The 19,102-nt window shown below is 40.3% G+C and overlaps 1 protein-coding gene and 2 long non-coding RNA genes across 5 annotated transcripts in view; 2 read left to right on the top strand and 1 right to left on the bottom strand.

Annotated features, from left to right (window-relative positions):
• Nucleotides 1-1,791: 1,791 nt before the first annotated feature.
• Nucleotides 1,792-19,102, bottom strand: part of ELP4 (elongator acetyltransferase complex subunit 4) — a 246,800-nt gene continuing 229,489 nt past the window's right edge. For 2 of the 3 annotated variants that reach the window (XM_023239673.2, XM_023239674.2), the window contains exon 10: nt 1,792-2,195. In XM_023239673.2, the coding sequence (XP_023095441.1) occupies nt 2,064-2,195 (132 nt within the window). In that variant the 3' untranslated portion in view covers nt 1,792-2,063. Of the gene's footprint in view, nt 2,196-7,133; nt 7,714-19,102 lie in introns of those variants that run through there. The other variant, XM_045039094.1, reaches the window with a different exon arrangement.
• Nucleotides 5,756-8,233, top strand: LOC123380558. The gene is made up of 3 exons (XR_006586489.1): nt 5,756-5,957; nt 6,299-6,390; nt 8,067-8,233. It is a non-coding gene; the product is annotated as an uncharacterized LOC123380558 (long non-coding RNA).
• Nucleotides 17,253-19,102, top strand: part of LOC109492079 — an 8,246-nt gene continuing 6,396 nt past the window's right edge. The window contains exon 1 of the long non-coding RNA XR_002145799.3: nt 17,253-17,394. This is a non-coding gene — a long non-coding RNA (uncharacterized LOC109492079). The remainder of the gene's footprint in view (nt 17,395-19,102) is intronic.

Below are 19,102 nucleotides of genomic sequence, written 5' to 3'. Positions count from 1 at the left end.
ACAGAGTTTGAAAAGTTTTTTTTATGTTTAAGACAAGGGTTCAAATACGCACATTCAATTTTTATGGTGTTTGTCTATTTGCATAGCATATACTAACTAGTAATTGGGTGTTCATTTTATAGACATGGTAGCCAGGGTAGTAAATCAATGACCTCTCAAGTATTTTGAACAAGCGATTTACATATCTGATGACCTCACGTTTCCTTGTCAGAGTCAAATGTTATGTAACTGTTCCATTGTGTGTTTGTACAAAGTGAATCCCAAGATGGTAAGAAAAGGGTTAGAGTTATTACAATAATAACCCAACTAAAATATCCACTTGAATTTATTCAGATTGTTCATAATGCTCTCAAGGGACATAGCGACGCTTTTGTGGAGTACCTACACATTATTTATTATCTATGGACTAAATTGATTTTTTGAAGTTGCTTTAAAATTTAAAAGCACTTCTGCTTAATATAAAAGCCCTTTAATTTTAACTGACAGATCAATTCTGAAACTTTATTTTGAAAAGAAAATGGGGAAGAATTTGTGTCTTTCGAATTAAAAGAAGTGAAAAAAATAAACCAGACATTCTAAAAAAAATAGAAGAAACCCGATTTTTAGTACTAATAAAATAGCGGGTGACAAAATAGTTGTCTTTTTGATTTTGATCACAAAAAATAAACTGGTAGTGACAGGATATGATGGAGAGATTTGACATCCTGGCAAATCACTGTCATTGATTCAATTATTCTAATTCTGAATAAAACCTGTATACAGTATGTGTTTATGCTACAGTGGGTTTTTTTTCTAAGTGACTGACATTCATCATATTGGTTAGACAGTTTTAAAAACCTAGTCTTTGTTTTCTACAGTGTTGTCAAGAGCAAATAAAGTATAATTTGTGGTGTATTACAAGCAAACTGCTTAAAAATGCTAGTTATAATTGCTTCAAAATTTATTCTAACATATCTGAAGATGTATTTTGGAAATTCGGTTTCTCCTAATGGATGTTGAACAGCTTTTTATAAATCGAGATTCTTTACTTAAATGCAAGTTACTTTTCAACCTTCACTTTTTGTCTATGTGTCAAAAGCTTTGAGAATATGGAACTATGATTCAAAAACCTACTGTTTTAGATGGAAACTATTTCAATATGCTATATACTCCAAAATGCACATTTATGTGGTTATAAATGTACATTCCCAACCAATGCCCATAACTCACAAAGGGCTTACCTGATGCAATGGAAATCTGAGTTAGTTTTACTTTTCTGCTTTGTCTCAGACCTGCGTTCCGTGAAAATCTCTCGCGAGGCTTCAATACATGCTTTCCCCTAGCATAAATGTCGCCGCCAGTTTGAATTTCAATCCTGAATTATGTCTGTTGACGTAATTTCATAGTGCTGACTTCAGTTGTTTAGGATTACTAAACAGAAGACCATCAACTTCTTCTTCCATGCTTTCTGTCATTCAAGTTCTTTATTTATTAACCACTATGGCAGACTGCTTATCGTCAATGGCATCTTAATCCCGAAATATTATTTTGCCTTCATCAATGTAATAACAGGATGCATAAATGCAAAATCATTTTATAATAGTCTTCATATGTTAGCAAATGAATTTTTCATTTTGAAAAAAAAAAACTTTAGCATTTTTGGGGGCAAGTGACTTTTTCAGAAATAAAGAGAAAATGTTTTTCATATGCAATTACGAAGCTCATACTGTTTTACAGGCTACCCGCCGTCATATGCACTTCACCATGAACTAAGTGCCTTAATACACGTACACTAATGACACTGTGAGGCACTTTGAGTTTTTGACATTTTATTTAAAAACAAGGTCATTTGTTTTCTGTAGATAGGGCATAAAACAAAATTTTCAAATGAACGCATTTTTGCTCTACTCTTTCTGTAGAAAAGGTTGGTTAAGGAAAATGAAGAACGGTGGCCTCATTTTGCAATCCTAACTGTTTTCCAAAGATTGGAGGGTCAACTCGTTAAGAAAAATATTTACATAAGCTATTAGCAGTCATAATGAGAGCGTCATATAATCCTGCGCGCAGCTACTAAGGAGGAGTCACTAGAAGTCCAGGTGCTTCTTGCCTCCGGCCATCACGCCACAGCCTGGGCCCAGCAGCTTGGAGGGCTCTGCCAGATCCTGTTTGCTCGAGCGGCTCACTGTGTCTGACAAGTCTGGAGGCAAATGCAGTCGCTATGGCAGAAGATTTCAGGAGAAGGAAAGAAGAAAAAAAAAATTAATTTTGCTTTAGCTAGCACACTTTAGAATACAATATTATGCTCTGTTGATCAGCATTTAGTCTTGCATATAAAATTCCTGCTAAAACAAATCTTCAGACTGAATGAAGCCCAAGAGAATCACATTTTATTCCCACTATAGGTTTTACAAATTGTAGCCGTTGTGGAAACTGGACCAGGGATCTTAGGGCAACATTTCCGGAGTCCAAACCTAAACATGTTAAGATGTCTCTTATTTAGGTCCAAATGAAAACATGTAAATGCATACATAAAAGGCATACTTGAAAAATAACACTGTTACAGTAATGGCAGGGTTGGTCTTTGGCTTTGTTTTGTTTTTGCCAGGATTCCAAAATGCTATTTTTTAATTGACTGTAGCTTCAGCTATTATGGATTCCTACAAATGCTTATTTCCCTTTGTCTGTTAAGTTGACCTGATGATTCTATTTCAAGGCTATACTTTCTTTAGGAACTTAAAATTTTTATAGAAATATTGACACAGTGAAAAAAATGATACCAATCAAAGGGTCAATATTTTTTATATACTCAGGTAAGTCAGCTATGATATCAATTTCAGGTCTTGGTAAGTTTGTTTCTATGCATGACATCGGTCATGTTTTGAAAAGTATAGTTTAGCTTTGAACAGCTCCCCATCTTAACTATTCTACAGAGAGATGCTGATTCAAGCGGATGCAGTAACTGACCATAATTACACAAAAGTTACTGTAATTAAGGAGAAATACTCATATATTAAAAGAACTTTTTTGGGGCACCTGGATGGCTCAGTCAGTTAAGCATCCGACTACGGCTCAGGTCATGATCTGGCAGCTGGTGAGTTCGAGCCCCGGGTCGGACTCTGTGTTGACAGCTCAGGGTCTGGAGCCTGCTTTGGATTCTGTGTCTCCCTCTCTCTCTGCTCCTCCCCTGCTCCTGCTCTGTCTGCCTGTCTCTTGAAAATAAGAGAACTTTTTTGGTTTTCAAAAGGATCTCTATCAAATTCTTTTAACTGTTAGTTCCCCAGCCTATTCAATTTTCATAAAAATCCAAGCTCAAGGGAACATATCTGTTGTGTGAGGCACACAGTGAGAGTAGGAGGCTAAAGGTAAGTGAGGTAGGATGGGTCCATCAAGGTCTAACCAAAGCCTTGTGGTGAACTGACCTGGAGACAACCTATCTGAAACCCTTCATTTGGAAAACTCCCTTCAATATGAAAAAAAAAAAAAAGTAAGATGAAAAAGGTAGAACCATTTTTTTTGGTCAAAATATTATGATCTGTAAGCATATGTTCTGGTTAGTTTCTTTCCTGATAAAAGGCCTGTTTATTGTCATGTAAACACAAGCTGTGTACAGAGGATCAAAATATTTTAAGACATTAAAAAAATTTACAAAATGCTCTTTGATTTCAGTTTGCCTGTACTTATTTTTTAAGGCCAATATACCTAGAATGAAAGACACCATGATGGACATATGTTCAACAAAGATGGCAGAAATGTTGAGAAAAGCTATACTCGCCATATGATGATATCCATATAGTAATATTCATTTGTATCCATAGCACCCAACCTGTCTTATATTAAATAACTAAATGTGTATTTCTTGAATGATTTTTAAAAGCTCAAATAAAGACATACTTGTTTCTTTGTTTTAAACAATTCTTTCATTTATTCGCAGCCTGGTTTTTTTCCAGAAAGCATGAAAGGCTCAGGAATCTAAAAGACATGTATGACTCTAAAGTCTGAGGTTATGAATGTCTTTTCAGTGTTAACTCTGTCAGTGTTCGTGTGAAGAAACTGGAGGGAAAGAAACATCTAGTTAAAAAAAATATTTTTTTAAAGTTTATTTTTGAGAGAGAAAGAGAGAGAGAGAGAGAGAGAGAGAGAGACAGATTGTGAGTGGGGGAGGGGCAGAGAGAGAAGGAGACACAGAATCCCAAGCAGGCTCCAGGCTCTGAGCTGTCAGCACAGAGCCTGACTCAAGGCTTGAACTCACGAACCACGAGATAATGACCTGAGCTGAAGTCGGACGCCTAACCGACTGACCCATCCAGGTGCCCCAAGAGATATCTAATTATATGTCTGAACTTCAATGTTTCAAGATCTATTGCTAAGGAGTAAAGGAAAAATGCCTAGGATATATGCATGATCTGAAGGTTGTCTGCAACTTAAAGAAAATTCACCGTAAAAAAAAAAAGTGTGTGTGTATACTTTTGGTCGGGACCTCATAAGGATGATATCAGATGGTGATTAGGCTATTTTGGAAATCAACTGGAGTCGACAAATAGTTAGAATCTACTTGAAGCAAGGTGAACAGAGCTCTTCTACATTATTCATTTCCTTACAATTGCAGGAACACAAGTAAGACAAGCAAGCTGGTAACCATCATAGTGAGAAGCCCAAGACACGTCTACAAGACAGGCAGAGACAAAGCAGAAACCAGGTGGGGGAAGGAGAGCAGAAAAAAGCTTCATGGAGATGGGCTAGGTGCTAAATAATGAATTGGATTCTGACATGTGGAAATGGTGATTTGCTTAACGGTAGAGCTAATACATCTTTAAGATACATTTGGGTGAAGGGTCATACTGTTCTGATAATCTAAATGAGGAAACTAGTGTAGTGTGTTCAGAACAGCATAATACAGTTTATTTCAGGAGCTTACCTATTTGCTAAAAATTTCTCTTCCTCTGCTTCTCTAGGCAATGAACGTGGGCCAGTTGGCTGAAAGCCCTTCATAGCAAGAGTAGCTAAATGTGACGTGTGACATGCTTGGAAATCTTTCAGGTTGAATGGCTTTGAAGAAAAGTCAACTATCATTCGTGTGTAACTTCTGAGTACAAAAAAATTTGGTTGATATGATGAAATGCTTCTGACCAAATGCTACATTGTGAACGCGAGTTGCATACTTATGTCCTTTGAAAAAGCCCAACGATGGCTCTTGGAAATAGGTGAATGATCTTGCTGGCTCTGGTGATTGTTGCTTGAATGAGCTTCCTATGCACTCTAAATTCCCAACCAGTAGGTTTTGTTTTCTTCCTTTCTGAGCCTCCCCCTGTGCGCCATGTCAGTGCGATGTGAAGCAGGGAGGAAGAAGGAGAGATCAGGTTCCGGCTTGCCAGGTGTGTGAGGGACTTTTCCTTGGAGGCTTCCAAAGCATTTACGCATTTGACATGTAAATGGTCAGATGCCGCTGTACCCCAGATCTGTCTTCTGAAAAAAAATACGCTGTAAAACACTCCTCATCGCATGTGGCCTCCTTTAGAATAAAGCTGCAAGGCCGTGGGGACGCATAAACTTTTAGACCTTGCTGTTTCCTCAGTAATGGTTTAAATAGAAACCAGATTGTTAAAAAAAAAAAAAGAACAAAAACAAAAAACCATACCATTTTCAACGTTGTAAGCCAAATCAAGTTATTTATCTTTCTCGTTTTATACCTGGAGTTCGGAGGCGAGGGCCAAAAACGTATCCTACATCTTGAGTGGAAGCTTTGCCCACCTGATTTTCTTTCCCCAGATTCTGGGAGGAAGGGATTGTGCTGCTAATGCAAGAGCTGCCTATCTGGCTGGGTGCCTACTTTCCCCCTTGATGCCTTGTCTACAATGATGATTTCTACGGAGGCAAAGGGATTTGAGAAAGATGTGACAGCTCCCAGTATCTCACAGAGGCCTAGGTGATCTGCAGTGATCCCACTGGATTAACAGGTCCCTCTTCTCTGGTGCTACAAGGTGGGAAACAGCGGGGCTGGCAAAATACTCTGGCAGATTAGGGGAGCTCCTGCCAAAAGGCACCCTTAGGCCCGGAGGAAGCCCTGGGTCAGAATGAAGCAGGAGCAGCAGGAGCACTTTGCTCTGCAGCTCAGGGCGGGGGTGGGGTGGGGGTGGGGACCAAACCAGAGCCAGACTTCGAGAATCTTCCCCCACTGCCTACGTCTGTGTCTCTTTGTTGGGCTTAGCCCCTGTCCGTATGTTGTTCCTTCTTGAGTCGGCAGCTACACTGGGTCCTTGTAGATGCGCAGGATTGGGTTTCCTGGCTCTGGAGTTTCCCTTCCTAATTCCTTTTCTCTCAGCCTGCCAGACCTGCGCTCAGCACTCACCGTTCTCAGACAGAAGGGGCAAGATAATGAACCTAGATTACACCTGGACTTGAGACAAATCGCAGGTAAATACCCATTAAAATAAGTTTAATCAATTTATATTTTTCCTATTTTGCCAAGACCAAACCACCAGGCACTGTTTGTTTTCTCTTTGAGGTCGTACATTTTAACCCTTCACAGATGAATACAGATTTGTTTTAATCCTTTTTATATTTCTGACATTTCCTGAAGGGTCACACTTTGTATTACTTAGAGTCACAGAAATCAGTGTGACTATTTCAACAATACTTTCTGAGAGACTTTTCTTTTGTTCTTTAAAGGACAGCCAATTTATTTTATTTTTATTATTTTTTTAATGTTTATTTCTGAGAGAGAGAGACACACAGAGTGTGAGTGGGGGAGGGGTAGAGAGAGAAGGAGACACAGAATCTGAAGCAGGCTCCAGGCTCTGAGCTGTCAGCGCAGAGCCTGATGCAGGGCTCGAACCCACAAACTGTGAGATCATGACCTGAGCTGAAGTCGGACGCTTAGCCGACTGAGCCACCCAGGCACCTCTAAGATTTTATTTTATTTTATTTTAATTTAATTTTATTTTATGTATTATTTTTTTAATGTTTATTTTTGACAGAGAGAGAGAGACAGAGCATGAGCGGTGGAGGGGCAGGGAGAGAGGGAGACATAGACTCTGAAGCAGGCTCCAGGCTCTGAGCTGTCAGCACAGAGCCCGACGAGGAGCTCGGACTCACAGACCGCGAGATCACGACCTGAGCCGAAGTCAGGCACTCAACTGACTGAGCCACCCAGGCGCTCCTAAGATTTTATTTTTAAGTAATGTCTACACTCAGTGTGGGGCTCGAATTTACAGCCCTGAGATCCTGCTCTGCCGACTAAGCCAGCCAGGTGCTCTCATAGCCGATTTAAATGAAACCTTGTAAACACCTTAGAACACAGAGGCTCTACCCTGGTCACTTAACAGAGGCAGCCAGTGAAAGTGTGGTATGTCCCTCTGTCGCTCACTCTCAGTGTGACCTTGGACGAGTCAGTTCACCCCTGTCTCAGTGTCCTCCTTTATCACAGGGGGATAATTCTCCCCTCATGAGACTGTCGTCAGGATCAAATGAGATGTACAAGTGTTCTCTGAAATATCAAGTACACTAATATATTCACATTTCTTGCTCCAAAAAAGATGTTGAGATGGCTCATAAAAGTACATATGGCTCAACACGATAAAAACAAGTGCGTTTATTAAGGCAAGGAAACAACTCTACATATGTAATGAACTACACATGATCGTAAGCGACAACAACAGAATATGAGACTTAGCCAGCAGGTCTTGGTCACTGTGCTGGCGTCAGAGCAATGAGAAGACATTGCCCTCTACTGTGGCCCTGTAAAGAAATCAAAAAGGGAACTGAGATCGTAGTCCTGGCTTCTGGAAAGATTGAAAAAGTCTAAACACTTTCCTTCATACTTAGTAAGGCAGTAGTGAAAATGGGGCATGTCACATGCCCAGCTTCTGGGCCAGTGGAAGCAGGCACAGCTGTACTGCAGAAGCAATTTGGGGTCCATCTTATTTTAAAAATCTATCTTTTGCACATGTCCTCATTGCTGTCAAAATAACTAACAAAGGACATGTCAGAAGATAAAGCTTCTCTACTTGAGTTTTAAAAGCATTTCTCCCTCTTTACATGATGAGGAGAAAAAACAAATTAAACAGACACCCTATCCTATTCCATTCCAGAATCTTGCAAGAGCCGAGTGATGCCCTCACCTGGAGGATGATTTGCTGATTCCTGAAGCCACGTTCTGTGTTACGAGGCACCACTCTGAATGGTAGGGGATGGACTAGACTACAGGCCGAGTAGCTGGAGTATAGAGACACTCCCACCCCCTCCAATAAATGGCTTAAAAAAGGTAGAAGTTTATTTTTCTCCCATTTTATAGCACAGAAGTAGGCAATTCTGAGCTGTAAGGACTGGTCTGCCAGCCTCAACAGGCGCTTCTTCCACTTCTGGCTCCAAGGCTGATGTGTTTGCTTTCTCTCAGCTGGTGGGAAGAAGGGGCCAAGAAGGCGCAAGACCTGGAAGTTAACACATCACTTCCACTCATGTCCAGAACTTAGACATGGCTACACCTGGCTGGTGACAAGGGAGGCTGGGAGATGTTGCAAAATGTGTAAAAGTGTGTAACAAACCTATTCCTTGAAAAAAAAAAATTTTTTTTAATGTTTATTATTAAGAGACAGAGAGAGACAGAGCATGAGCATGGGAGGGGCAGAGAGAGGGGGAGACACAGTATCTGAAGCAGGCTTCAGGCTCCGAGGTGTCAGCACAGAGCCTGATGTGGGGCTCAAACCAACGAACCGCGAGATCATGACCTGAGTCGAAGTCGGATGCTTAACCCACTGAGCCACCCAGGCGCCCCTAACAACCCTATTCCTATGGAAGATGAAGCAAATGGATATTGGGAGACAACTAGAGGTTGTTACATTGTTACATTGTTACACTTATCCATTAATATTCCATCATTACAATGTAATGTTACATTGCAGTTACTCTGTACCTGGTTAAAATCTTGCAATGTGGAAGATATGTCTGCTTAGTTTTTGGAGAGTTTTGTGTTATTCTCATATATCAATAGGCCAGGGGAAAACAATGCCAGAACTGATTTTTGCTCTTTTTGGATTGGTACGTGTACATTTGGTAGTGGCTGCATATTTCTGGAAAAAAGTCTGCCAAATATGGGTTAGGTTTTAACTTTTAGATTTTGTTTAAAATGCAATTCATTCAAAGGGTTTAAGATTAAAATTGTTTTATTGAATGTCATAATTATACTATATCCTTTGAATCGAAAACAATTCATTTGGTTCTTCCTGATTGATCTGAAAATTAGACAAAATTTCAGAGCTGGCATATTGCATACTGGCTGCCCATTGAAAAATGCTCAGGTGTGCAATTATTTTGACCGTCAATTATATCTGACAGTATTGTCTTGCCTCCAAACTCACCTCTCTGAAAGCAGATTGTGAAGAACTCACTTGTCTAAACAAAAGTGTGATTTGTGAAAAGGCATGTGTCTGTGGCAGAGATTGCTAGCTTACTCCCAATCTTATTCTCTTCCTTTGCAGCCAGTAAAAGCATCTCTGGGGGGATGTGTGGGTGGCTCAGTGGGTTAAGGGTCTGACTCTTGGTTTAGGCTCAGGTCACTCATGATCTTATAGTTCATGAGATGGAGCCCCATGAACTAGACCCAGGTGGGGCTCTGCACTGACAGTGCAGAGCCTGCTTGGGATTCTCCCTCCCTCTCTCTCTGCCCGTCCCAGTGTGCACGCGCACGTACTCTTTCTCTCTCCCAAAATAAGTTGTCACATTTCTCAACTTCCCTTGCCGGTAGATGAGGCTGAGTGACTAAGTTCTGGCCACTTATGGTTAAGTTTGGGTTCAGATCTGTGAAAGAGGGGAGGTGCCATTGACTTCCCTTTTCCCTCACCTCGGCGAGAGGGCCACTGTCCTCGGCCCTGATCCACCCTTCCTCATGGGGTAAGGGATCTCAGGGCAAAGAGGATGTGCCCCTTCTTTATAGGACATACTCTGGGTATTCAGAATTCAGAACTCCTTGTCCAACAGGCTACAAAGTCGGCACGGTCTCTTTCCCAGGTTCGTGCCCCAAGGGTGGATCATGTTGTCTGTGTGCACACCCTGGGACCACTGTTTGTGTGGCGTGTGGATGGAGTTTGTGTACAGGATGGGTGTCCCCAAGCATTTGCATGTGGCCCTGTGTGTGGGAAGGAGACAGGAAAAGAAAGGAGGTGGGCGGCAGGCCAATTCTCCCCCTGTCTCCAAGTTCTAGAGTAGAACCCATATCATAAATTTAAATTTGGTTTTCCAGGAAGTTGTATTTGTGAAGGAAGACAATGAATATTTCATGGTTTCTCAGCTTGATAACTTGATATAATAATTATGTGGTCCTACATTCACATTTATTGTTCTAGGCTCCACAAATATTAGGGGAAAGCCTACCCATCATCTTCCCACTTGCTGAAATGTGGACTTGAGGGTGGGTGCTGAAGCAACAATTCTGGACCATCAACTGGAAGCTATGGTTAGAGGAGGGTAGAGCAAAATGAGAAAATTAGTCTAGGGTTTCCTGACATCATGTGGGCACCCAAAGACCCTGGGTCACTGCCCTGGGCTTTAAAGTGAGACATAAGTGAACCTCTGTATTATTTAAGCCACAGTAGTTTTGGATCTCTGTAACAACAGACTAACTTGTATCCTGTTTATGCAGAATTTGGTACCTGAAGAATGATGTGCTTGAGTTCTGGGATTTAAGTGGCTTAGTGGTTAGAAAGTGGGCGGTGAGGTCAGATTGCAAACTGGAAGGCTGGTGACCCTTGTTAGGACTGTGATAACTTGGAAGGCAAAAATTTTACCTCCAGATCAGTGGCTCCAAGGTGAAATGGTGGAGAAATTCAGAAAACTGTTGTGCTAGTTGCTTCTTGCCACATTCAGCAACGTTACTTACAAATAGGAAAGGAACTTAGGCTAGAGATAGGGATTTTGGAAGAAGCGTCAGAAAGGAACACGCCTCTGTGTGAGGCACTCTGCCTGTACCCCAGAGGCCAAAATGATGAAAGCCTTGGTAATTTGGGGCTCCGAGGATTGAAAAAACAAAAACAAAAACAACAAAAACAAAAAACTGTTTCTGCCCTATATGCTGAAGCAGGCAACCTTCACAGGAGATGTTGGGTGTTCCTGAGCTTTGGTGAAATACCCTCATTAAGAGACTGGCTACAAAGTGGGATGAAGTTCAGAGATGAAAATGAGATGAAGGGTATGGCCTTCCCTCTCAGGCTGATTATTTTAGATGGCGTCAAGCTAGTTACTCATAAGGAGAAAGAGAGGGACGTAGGTAGAACAGAAAAGTCGGAAAATAAGACTCAATGGGGTGCCTAGGTGGCTCAGTCGGTTAAGCATCCGACTTCGGCTCAGGTCGTTATCTCGTGGTTTGTGAGTTCGAGCCTCAAGTCAGGCTCTGTGTTGACAGCTCAGAGCCTGGAGCCTGCTTGAGATTCTGTGTTTCCCTCTCTCTCTCTGCCCCTTCCCTGCTCATACTGTGTGTAAGTGTGTGTGTGTGTGTGTGTGTGTGTGTGTGTGTGTGTGTGTGTCTGAAAAATAAATAAACTTTAAAAGACTCAAGCCTTAGAATGCAACAGTTGTGGTGGACAAGTATCCATTCCAACCTCTTGGTGGAGGCTGCAAAGGTGTGAATTATGCTTCTCCAATTAGAAGCACTGTACTAGATTCAGAAGGTGGAGGAGAAGCAGAAGGAATCTTCCTGCTGCTCTACTGCAATTTGCCAGTACTACTGCAGGGACTTTTTTTTTTTTTTTTTTTTTTTTGCATCAGTATTCCAGTGACTAGTCAACAACTCCATGGGAATTGAGAGGCAGGTGCAGAAGTAGAAGCCAGACCAGTGTTTCAGTGCCCAGTTACTTGCTTCGTGGGGGTCGAGGGATCCTTGTTGCTGTGGTAGTAAGAACCTACCAACCACAAGATTACCGCCTCGGAGGTGTGCGCTTTCAGTTACCAGCACCCAGTTGGGGTGGCCTCCCAATTCCTCACCTTTCTGACTGAGGAAGCAGCAGCTTCCCTGAAGGCCAGTTTTCTGGTGATGTCCTTCAACCCTCCCAATTATTTTGCTAGCCCCCCAATTTTCTGGTATAAAATTTTCCTCTGCATAAAATAATTTGATGGGATCTGTTTCCTGTCTCCTGAACCTAGAACTTTGTCTTGACAACTCTTTGGCTGTGATTACTTGTGTGAGGGACTGAAGGGAAGCTATCAGACTGGGAACCTTCTAAAGTCTTGAGGGGATTGTAGTGCCAAAGAAACCACAAACCTGGTCAAAAGTCTATGATTATTCAACCCCTAGAATAATCTTAGGTCCCCAAACCTGATCTATCAATAAGTGGGCTGTGAGAACTGTGCAGCCCCCCAAAATTATCCTCTCTGATGGTGACTTCATGTAGCCATGAATGTTAATGTACAAGGAGTAACTTCCTTAAAGGATACAGAGGATAACAGACAAGGGAGTTCCTTCCAGAGAGCCGAACTGGGGATTATAAATTGGGCTGAAGTCCCCTACTGCCAGGGCAGAGAATTCCTGCAGTTCCCAGCCAGTAGGATTCTCCACTCACCCCCAGAGAGGAAGTGTGTGGGAAGAAGGCTGTGCATGGATATTTGGGTTCCAGTGGGTTGTGGACTATGACAAAGTCTGATGATTATCCTTTAATATCTACTCTTCCTTTTCCCTTTGGTAGAAGAACTCTTGAATGGGCAGCCATCTGGAATAAAAATTGCATTTCCATGCTTCCCTTTCAGCTAGTTGTGGATCATGTGACCAAGTTTGAAAAGAGCAGAAGTAATGTCGCCATGTCAGGACACTGGAATGGAATTTGAACTCAGGTAGTCTGGCTTCCAACTCCGTATTCTTATTCATTACTCTATGTGCCAGAACTCCTTTAAGTACTAGCGATAAAACAGTGAACAGAACGGGCAAGATCCCTGCTTTCAAAGAACTTACAACTTCAGAAAAGGACAGTACATAGACATTTACATGACTCAAGGAGAGACAGGTAACATATAGGAAAGCAAACAAATGAACAAGATAATTCAGATAGTGACAGGTGCTTTTAAGGAAATAAAACATAGTGATATGATATTGGCTGGAGGGGGTACCGCTTTTATTTGGTGATAGGGCTTTTTGGAGAGTACATTTGAGCTAAGATTTTCAATTTGAGAAGGGACCTATGGAGACCTGGAAAAAGAAGTGTCTAGGCCAAGGTAATCAAATGCAAAAGCCTTAAGGCAGGAATAAAGTTGGCATGTTTGCAAGATAGGAAAAAAGTCAGCTTTTCTGGAGCAATCAACAAACAGGGGAGTGGCTATGAGACATTTGGCTTGGTAGGTAGGTATCTGTGGAGGGTTTGTAAGTGACTTGGACTTAATTCTTAGAGCATAGGGTAGCTCTGAATACCAGGGCTATTTCACCCATATCCTTATAAAACCATGCATAGACATTTTCAGTAAAGAATTGCAAACAGATATATTCTGTTAAAGATAGAATTTTCTCGGGGCGCCTGGGTGGCTCAGTCGGTTGGGTGGCCGACTTCGGCACAGGTCATGATCTCACGGTCTGTGGGTTTGAGCCCTGCATCGGGCTCTGTGCTGATGGCTCAGAGCCTGGAGCCTGCTTCCGATTCTGTGTCTCCCTCTCTCTCTGCCCCTTCCCTGCTCATGCTCTGTCTCTCTCTGTCTCAAAAATAAATAAAAATATTAAGAAAAAAATTAAAAAAGATAGAATTTTCCCAAAGGCGGTATATACTGGCTCTTCTAGATCCTGTATTCTTTAAAAAAAATTTTTTTTTCAACGTTTATTTATTTTTGGGACAGAGAGAGACAGAGCATGAACGGGGGAGGGGCAGAGAGAGAGGGAGACACAGAATCGGAAACAGGCTCCAGGCTCTGAGCCATCAGCCCAGAGCCTGACGCGGGGCTCGAACTCACGGACCGCAAGATCGTGACCTGGCTGAAGTCGGACGCTTAACTGACTGCGCCACCCAGGCGCCCCTAGATCCTGTATTCTTCTGATTCAGAAGAAATATTCTATCTCCTAAGTGGTCCACAGTATCCCCTACTCCCATTCTCCTCCTGTGGGAAGTGGTGGTTGTCAATGTCATGCCAAGTCAACAGGAAGATTCTAGTTGGAGTGGTTGGGCCGTGTATAAAATGTTCATGGAGGAGAAACTCTGGCAGTACTGTTTGTGGAGATGGTGTGCTGAGTTTAATCTGCTTAAAATGTGAGCCAGAATCTTTTGGACTATGGTGTAATAAGAATACTACCAAGTGTCAGTCCCAATGTTCCTGAACTTGCGGGCATTTAAGATGTGGGGGAGTTATGTTATTTTCCTCTCTTATTTCATATATGGACAGAGAACAGACTGGATTACTCCCAAAGAACTTTGCTTAAAAGGGTTTACCTTCCAGACAAACTAAAGGCAGTATCTTTCCCTTTTCTTTTTGCTTTCTCTTTTGCTCCTTGGCATATTTTATTCTCATTCATGTTCTAACATGAGTAGGATTGGAAAAAAAAACAACCATCTAGGTAACAGATGGAATAAGGTGGCTTAAACTGTTACCTAAACTTGTACAGTAGAAATACTTGACACATGCCTCCCTCCAGCCCTCATTAGCTTCCTCTTTGGGATAAAGGGATGGGATGGAGAAGTCACACATGCCACTACTGTTCCTGCGATCCCCTGCTTGTGAACCATCACCTCAATGAGATTCTCCGTATCTCCCCAACTGACTTCCTTCCATTCATCTTCCCTTAATTGTGTACAGGGCTTCTCACTCCGGCAGTGTTTTTACTGGTCTCCAACTGCTGCTTACCCCAAGGCTTGTGTGGCTATGGAACACACAATGCAGGCAGGAGCATATAAGCTCCAGAGTGCATAGAATTTGAATGAAGCTTCAGCAGGGCCAAGCTGAGAGATGCTTGAGACCTAGGGCTCAGACCTACTGCTGCTATGGCAGTAAATGGAAGAAGACCAGGATCTTCCTGTGCACAGACTGTCATTTTGATAGGCTCTTCAAGCCTGCTTTGTCCAGGAAGCCCCTGTTCTACCCCCTACAAGTGAGGAAACATTTTAGAAGCAGTATTTTAGGTACTGCCCCTCAGGTGGCTTAACAGTAGTAAGATATTTTAGGAACATACCATGTTTTAGAACCAAATGCTGAGCTTGAGGAAAAAAAACAAACTTCTTTTAAAAATAAATTCAGACTAATTCTATGAGAATTCCTTTTTATCCCTTTTTTCTTGTAAAGCATATGGAAACTGTTCTGGAGGTGGCAAAATGTAACATTCCCTTTGTTTTTGTCTACTAGAATTCAAACTAATGTTTGCTCCTTACTATAATCTGAAACCTCTGACTCAGTAAACTGTTAGCAGCTAAATGTGTGTGTAAACTCAAGGTCGATCCCTAAATCCCAGAGATTTTTAGAACTACAGCAGATCCACTATTCAGTGTGGGGACTGGCAGAGGGCTGTCTGATCGTTTATGGAATAGATGAATTCTAAGATATGAACAAGCCGAAATCAGGGACTTCTGAAATTGGATAATTGCTTAAGGTATCAGAGTAATGCCAATCCACTAAATAACTTTCAAAGTTGGCAGCTTTTGATGAGCACTCCTTTTGGAAATGTGGCAACCATATATTTTTTTATATGTAAGTACAGCATATGTAAAAAATATATTGATTTCCTTTTGGCTGTCCATGAATGAGTACTGAGAGCATAATGGCCAATGTGTTTGCTTGCATAATGCCCTGCAGTGTATGCAGAACATTGCTCTACCAAGTCCTGAGATGGGGTATGAAGTGCTCGGTGTAAATGGCCACGTAAAACATCCTGACGGCATTAAATCTCCTGACTGCTCTTCAGTTACTTTAAGACCCCCACATTGCAGGGTCTGCTAGTTCCTGGGTATGAAGAAAGAATTTTTAATGGGGCCAAATGTAGGTGTTTACAAGGGGGAATTGTTGTTTTTTATTAGGAGCTGCCTTATGTTCAATAGTTGTATTTACTTTGTCAAGCTAGCCAGAATTAGAAATCCCCATTGCTAGGCAGCCTAGAGCGTCTGCGAAGTATTTCTGGGCATTCAGAACTGAAGCATGTGCTGCCCAAAGGCAGGTTTCATTACAGTGTGTTATTTAGTCCCCGGTTCGTCCCTCCCTACCCCCACACCCCCAGATAGCAGCGCTTCTATAGCAGGAAATCTTGGTTACTTTATGCTGAAACATATTTACATGACTGAAACACGACAATTAACACATTTGTAAAGCTTGAGGGATAGGCACACTTTAATGGTTTTTTGAAGTAGGCTGATTTCCTGGAGCTTTTAATCTTATTTTATTTTGTTCTGCATGCATGAACAAGTTCCTCCCTGCTATAGGTGTTTGACAAAGTCTACCTGGTATGAATGTGAATGAAAAGAAAATCATACAAAACTTAACTTTACGTTTTATCTTTGTCAAACCGTCCCTAACTTCTTTCACCGGTTCAGTGTATACTGAGGGCTCTGCTCTTACTTTTGACATGTTGTGTTAGCTTTTATACAAAGGCAGTTGGGAAGTATGCTTTGGGTTTGGCAAAATGAAACGTGTATTTCTCTGTACCAACTGTATAAAACCTTTTCACATTGAAGGAGAAGTATCTGTTACAGTAGTGATTTTCTTCACTTTTCGTGGTCAGATAAAGGCACACTCTCAGAGGTAGTGCACAATTTACTTGCTCTGAACTTAAATGAACACTCAGGTGGTATTAAGTACTATTACTTGATAAGTGCTATTATGTGTGTTTTTGTGTGTTTGTGTGTATGCCTGTTTATACATATACATAAAAATATGTATACACATATACATAAAAATATGACAATGTTATCATGAATATTTTAATAGCTTTTAAGTCTATAGATCAATTACTGAAATCTTGGTAAAATTCAGGAAAAAAAAAACCAAAACAACCTTTCATATCACCGCCCTGTAAAACAAAATGAAAACTTCCACTTTCCCTTTGATTTCTGAAAGCATGCTAACCCTGGAAACCACCCACCCCAACTCTTACTTAAAAGTTTATGGCAAATTTACAAATTACACTGGTTTCAAATAGTCACCCAGTACCTCTATTTCCACCCTCCATAGACCTCCCTCCTCACCAATTTCAAAGGGAGCTCGGTGAACAGACTGGGCAAAGCAAGAGCCCTCTCTCTACATGCCTGAGGGCAGTGATGGGGCAGCACCAGACCGAGCGCTCTAGCTGAGGGATACAGATCAGGGATGAGGACATAACTCCAAAGAGTAACTCTCTGCTGAAGTGACTTCACAGATAAGTAAGCAGAGAATCAATTTAGTCTTAGACCCTCTATGAATAAGGGGAAATAAAGTTAAAGGAAATGAAGCAAATAAAGCAAGAAAAAATACTGATGACCAGAAAAGAGCAATATGTTTGTGAGTATATAGACAAATGATTATGCCTACTTTTAGGGATTTCTTTTCTTTGTTTATTTGGCTTAATTAAAATGTATGTTTCTACGGAAATGTTAACAAGAGTTAAGTTTAATTTTCACATGAATAATTTAAAAGTAATTTCTCATAGAGATTATTTTCTATTCTTTAAAAACTCATTTGCTTTTATATGTGGAGTATTTCCCCCCCACTACTTAACTTTCCCATTGAGCCAAATCTTTTTATAAGGAAGTCTGAAAAATCTTCAAAATGCAGAAGCAACAACCTGCTACACCGAATTGGCTAAGGTTTTTATTGTAGAAAGAAGAGTCATTCTGGTTCAAGGAGAAACTCTTTAGTTTGCTGTCATTTCAGCCAGGGTGTGCAGGTATGCTACGGGAATGTTCCTTTGATTTTGCAAAATTACACTCCAAAATGAAATAAAGAAGGGAAGTGATGTTGTAATTGTTATGTAAGCTTTAAAATCTAAGTTAAATGAAATATACATATTTGTGCATTTCTATTTGATTCCCTCAACATTGGAAACACACAAAAATTTCTTAAGGCATTAAAAGCACAGGAAAGTATGATTTGTGGAAAAAGACCATCAAATGGTTTCTGAAGTTCAATACTGACAAGTTTCACAATTTAGGGTATGATGATGAAAAAATGAAGTTTTTCCTTTAAAAATATATCAAGTAGTGGTATTTTTCCTCCTGTCTTTCATTCTATCTTATGTCCTAAAGAGATAGCAGTTGCTCTAAAATCAGTTTCAGCGAATACCTAAAATAATTACCCAATTAAATATTTATAAATTACAGAATATATTACAAGCATTTAACGTTTCTGTATCTAAATGAAAAATTGCCACAAGTATCTTCAAGTTACCATTATAAATTTATTTTTGGGTAACACTAATATTGATAAGTATTTACATCCTAAATCTATTAACTGGCTTATATACTTTAACAGTCTATCTTAAATATTTTACAAATGATTTCTTTGAACATAAACTAGACTTTGTAACTGAATACCAATATGTCACATAAAAGGATCATATTTGATCATATTGGTTATATTTTAAAATCATGAGGCAAAAACTATCCGAAAATGTATAAAAAAATTAAAATGGCAACATATTCCTTACTTCTAAAATAGTCAAAAGAATTTCCAAACTTATGTCAATTAAAGGGATTCAGTAGTAGCCACACTCTATTCCAAAACCCTGCAACCATATGTGTATAATCTTATACTATGAAGGTATTACATGGAAAACAAGTTCACAGGTAGATACACATCTAGAACTGCAATAAGGACCAGTTTTAGTTGCTATTAGTATATCAGAAAAATAAATTTATTCCCTTGCTATACTTTCATGGTTATTTCATATTTCTTTTTTACTCAGATGGGGAATAAAATACCTATCTAGGTTAGTTTATTATATAAAACACAATGCAATTTTGGTAAAAATTATTCACATGTGTAAATAAAAGCGGGGTTAATTTATATTTTAAAACTATTATGTAATGTACATAGTTCTCATTCTCTAACATTTTTTTTCTAATTTAAAAACTTTTAAAAATAGATGAACCACCATATACTAGATGAACATTCAGTTGATAAAACTCTACTGTATGTTCTTTTCATATTTATTCCCAATGCAATGATAGGAACAAAGAATGTAATTTACTTGTTTTTTGGGTTTTTTTTA

This window comes from Felis catus, chromosome D1, assembly GCF_018350175.1.
Source record: "Felis catus isolate Fca126 chromosome D1, F.catus_Fca126_mat1.0, whole genome shotgun sequence".
NCBI classification, from domain to species: domain Eukaryota; kingdom Metazoa; phylum Chordata; class Mammalia; order Carnivora; family Felidae; genus Felis; species Felis catus.
Note: the sequence above shows the minus strand (reverse complement) of the source record. Positions and strands in the feature narration are given on the sequence as shown.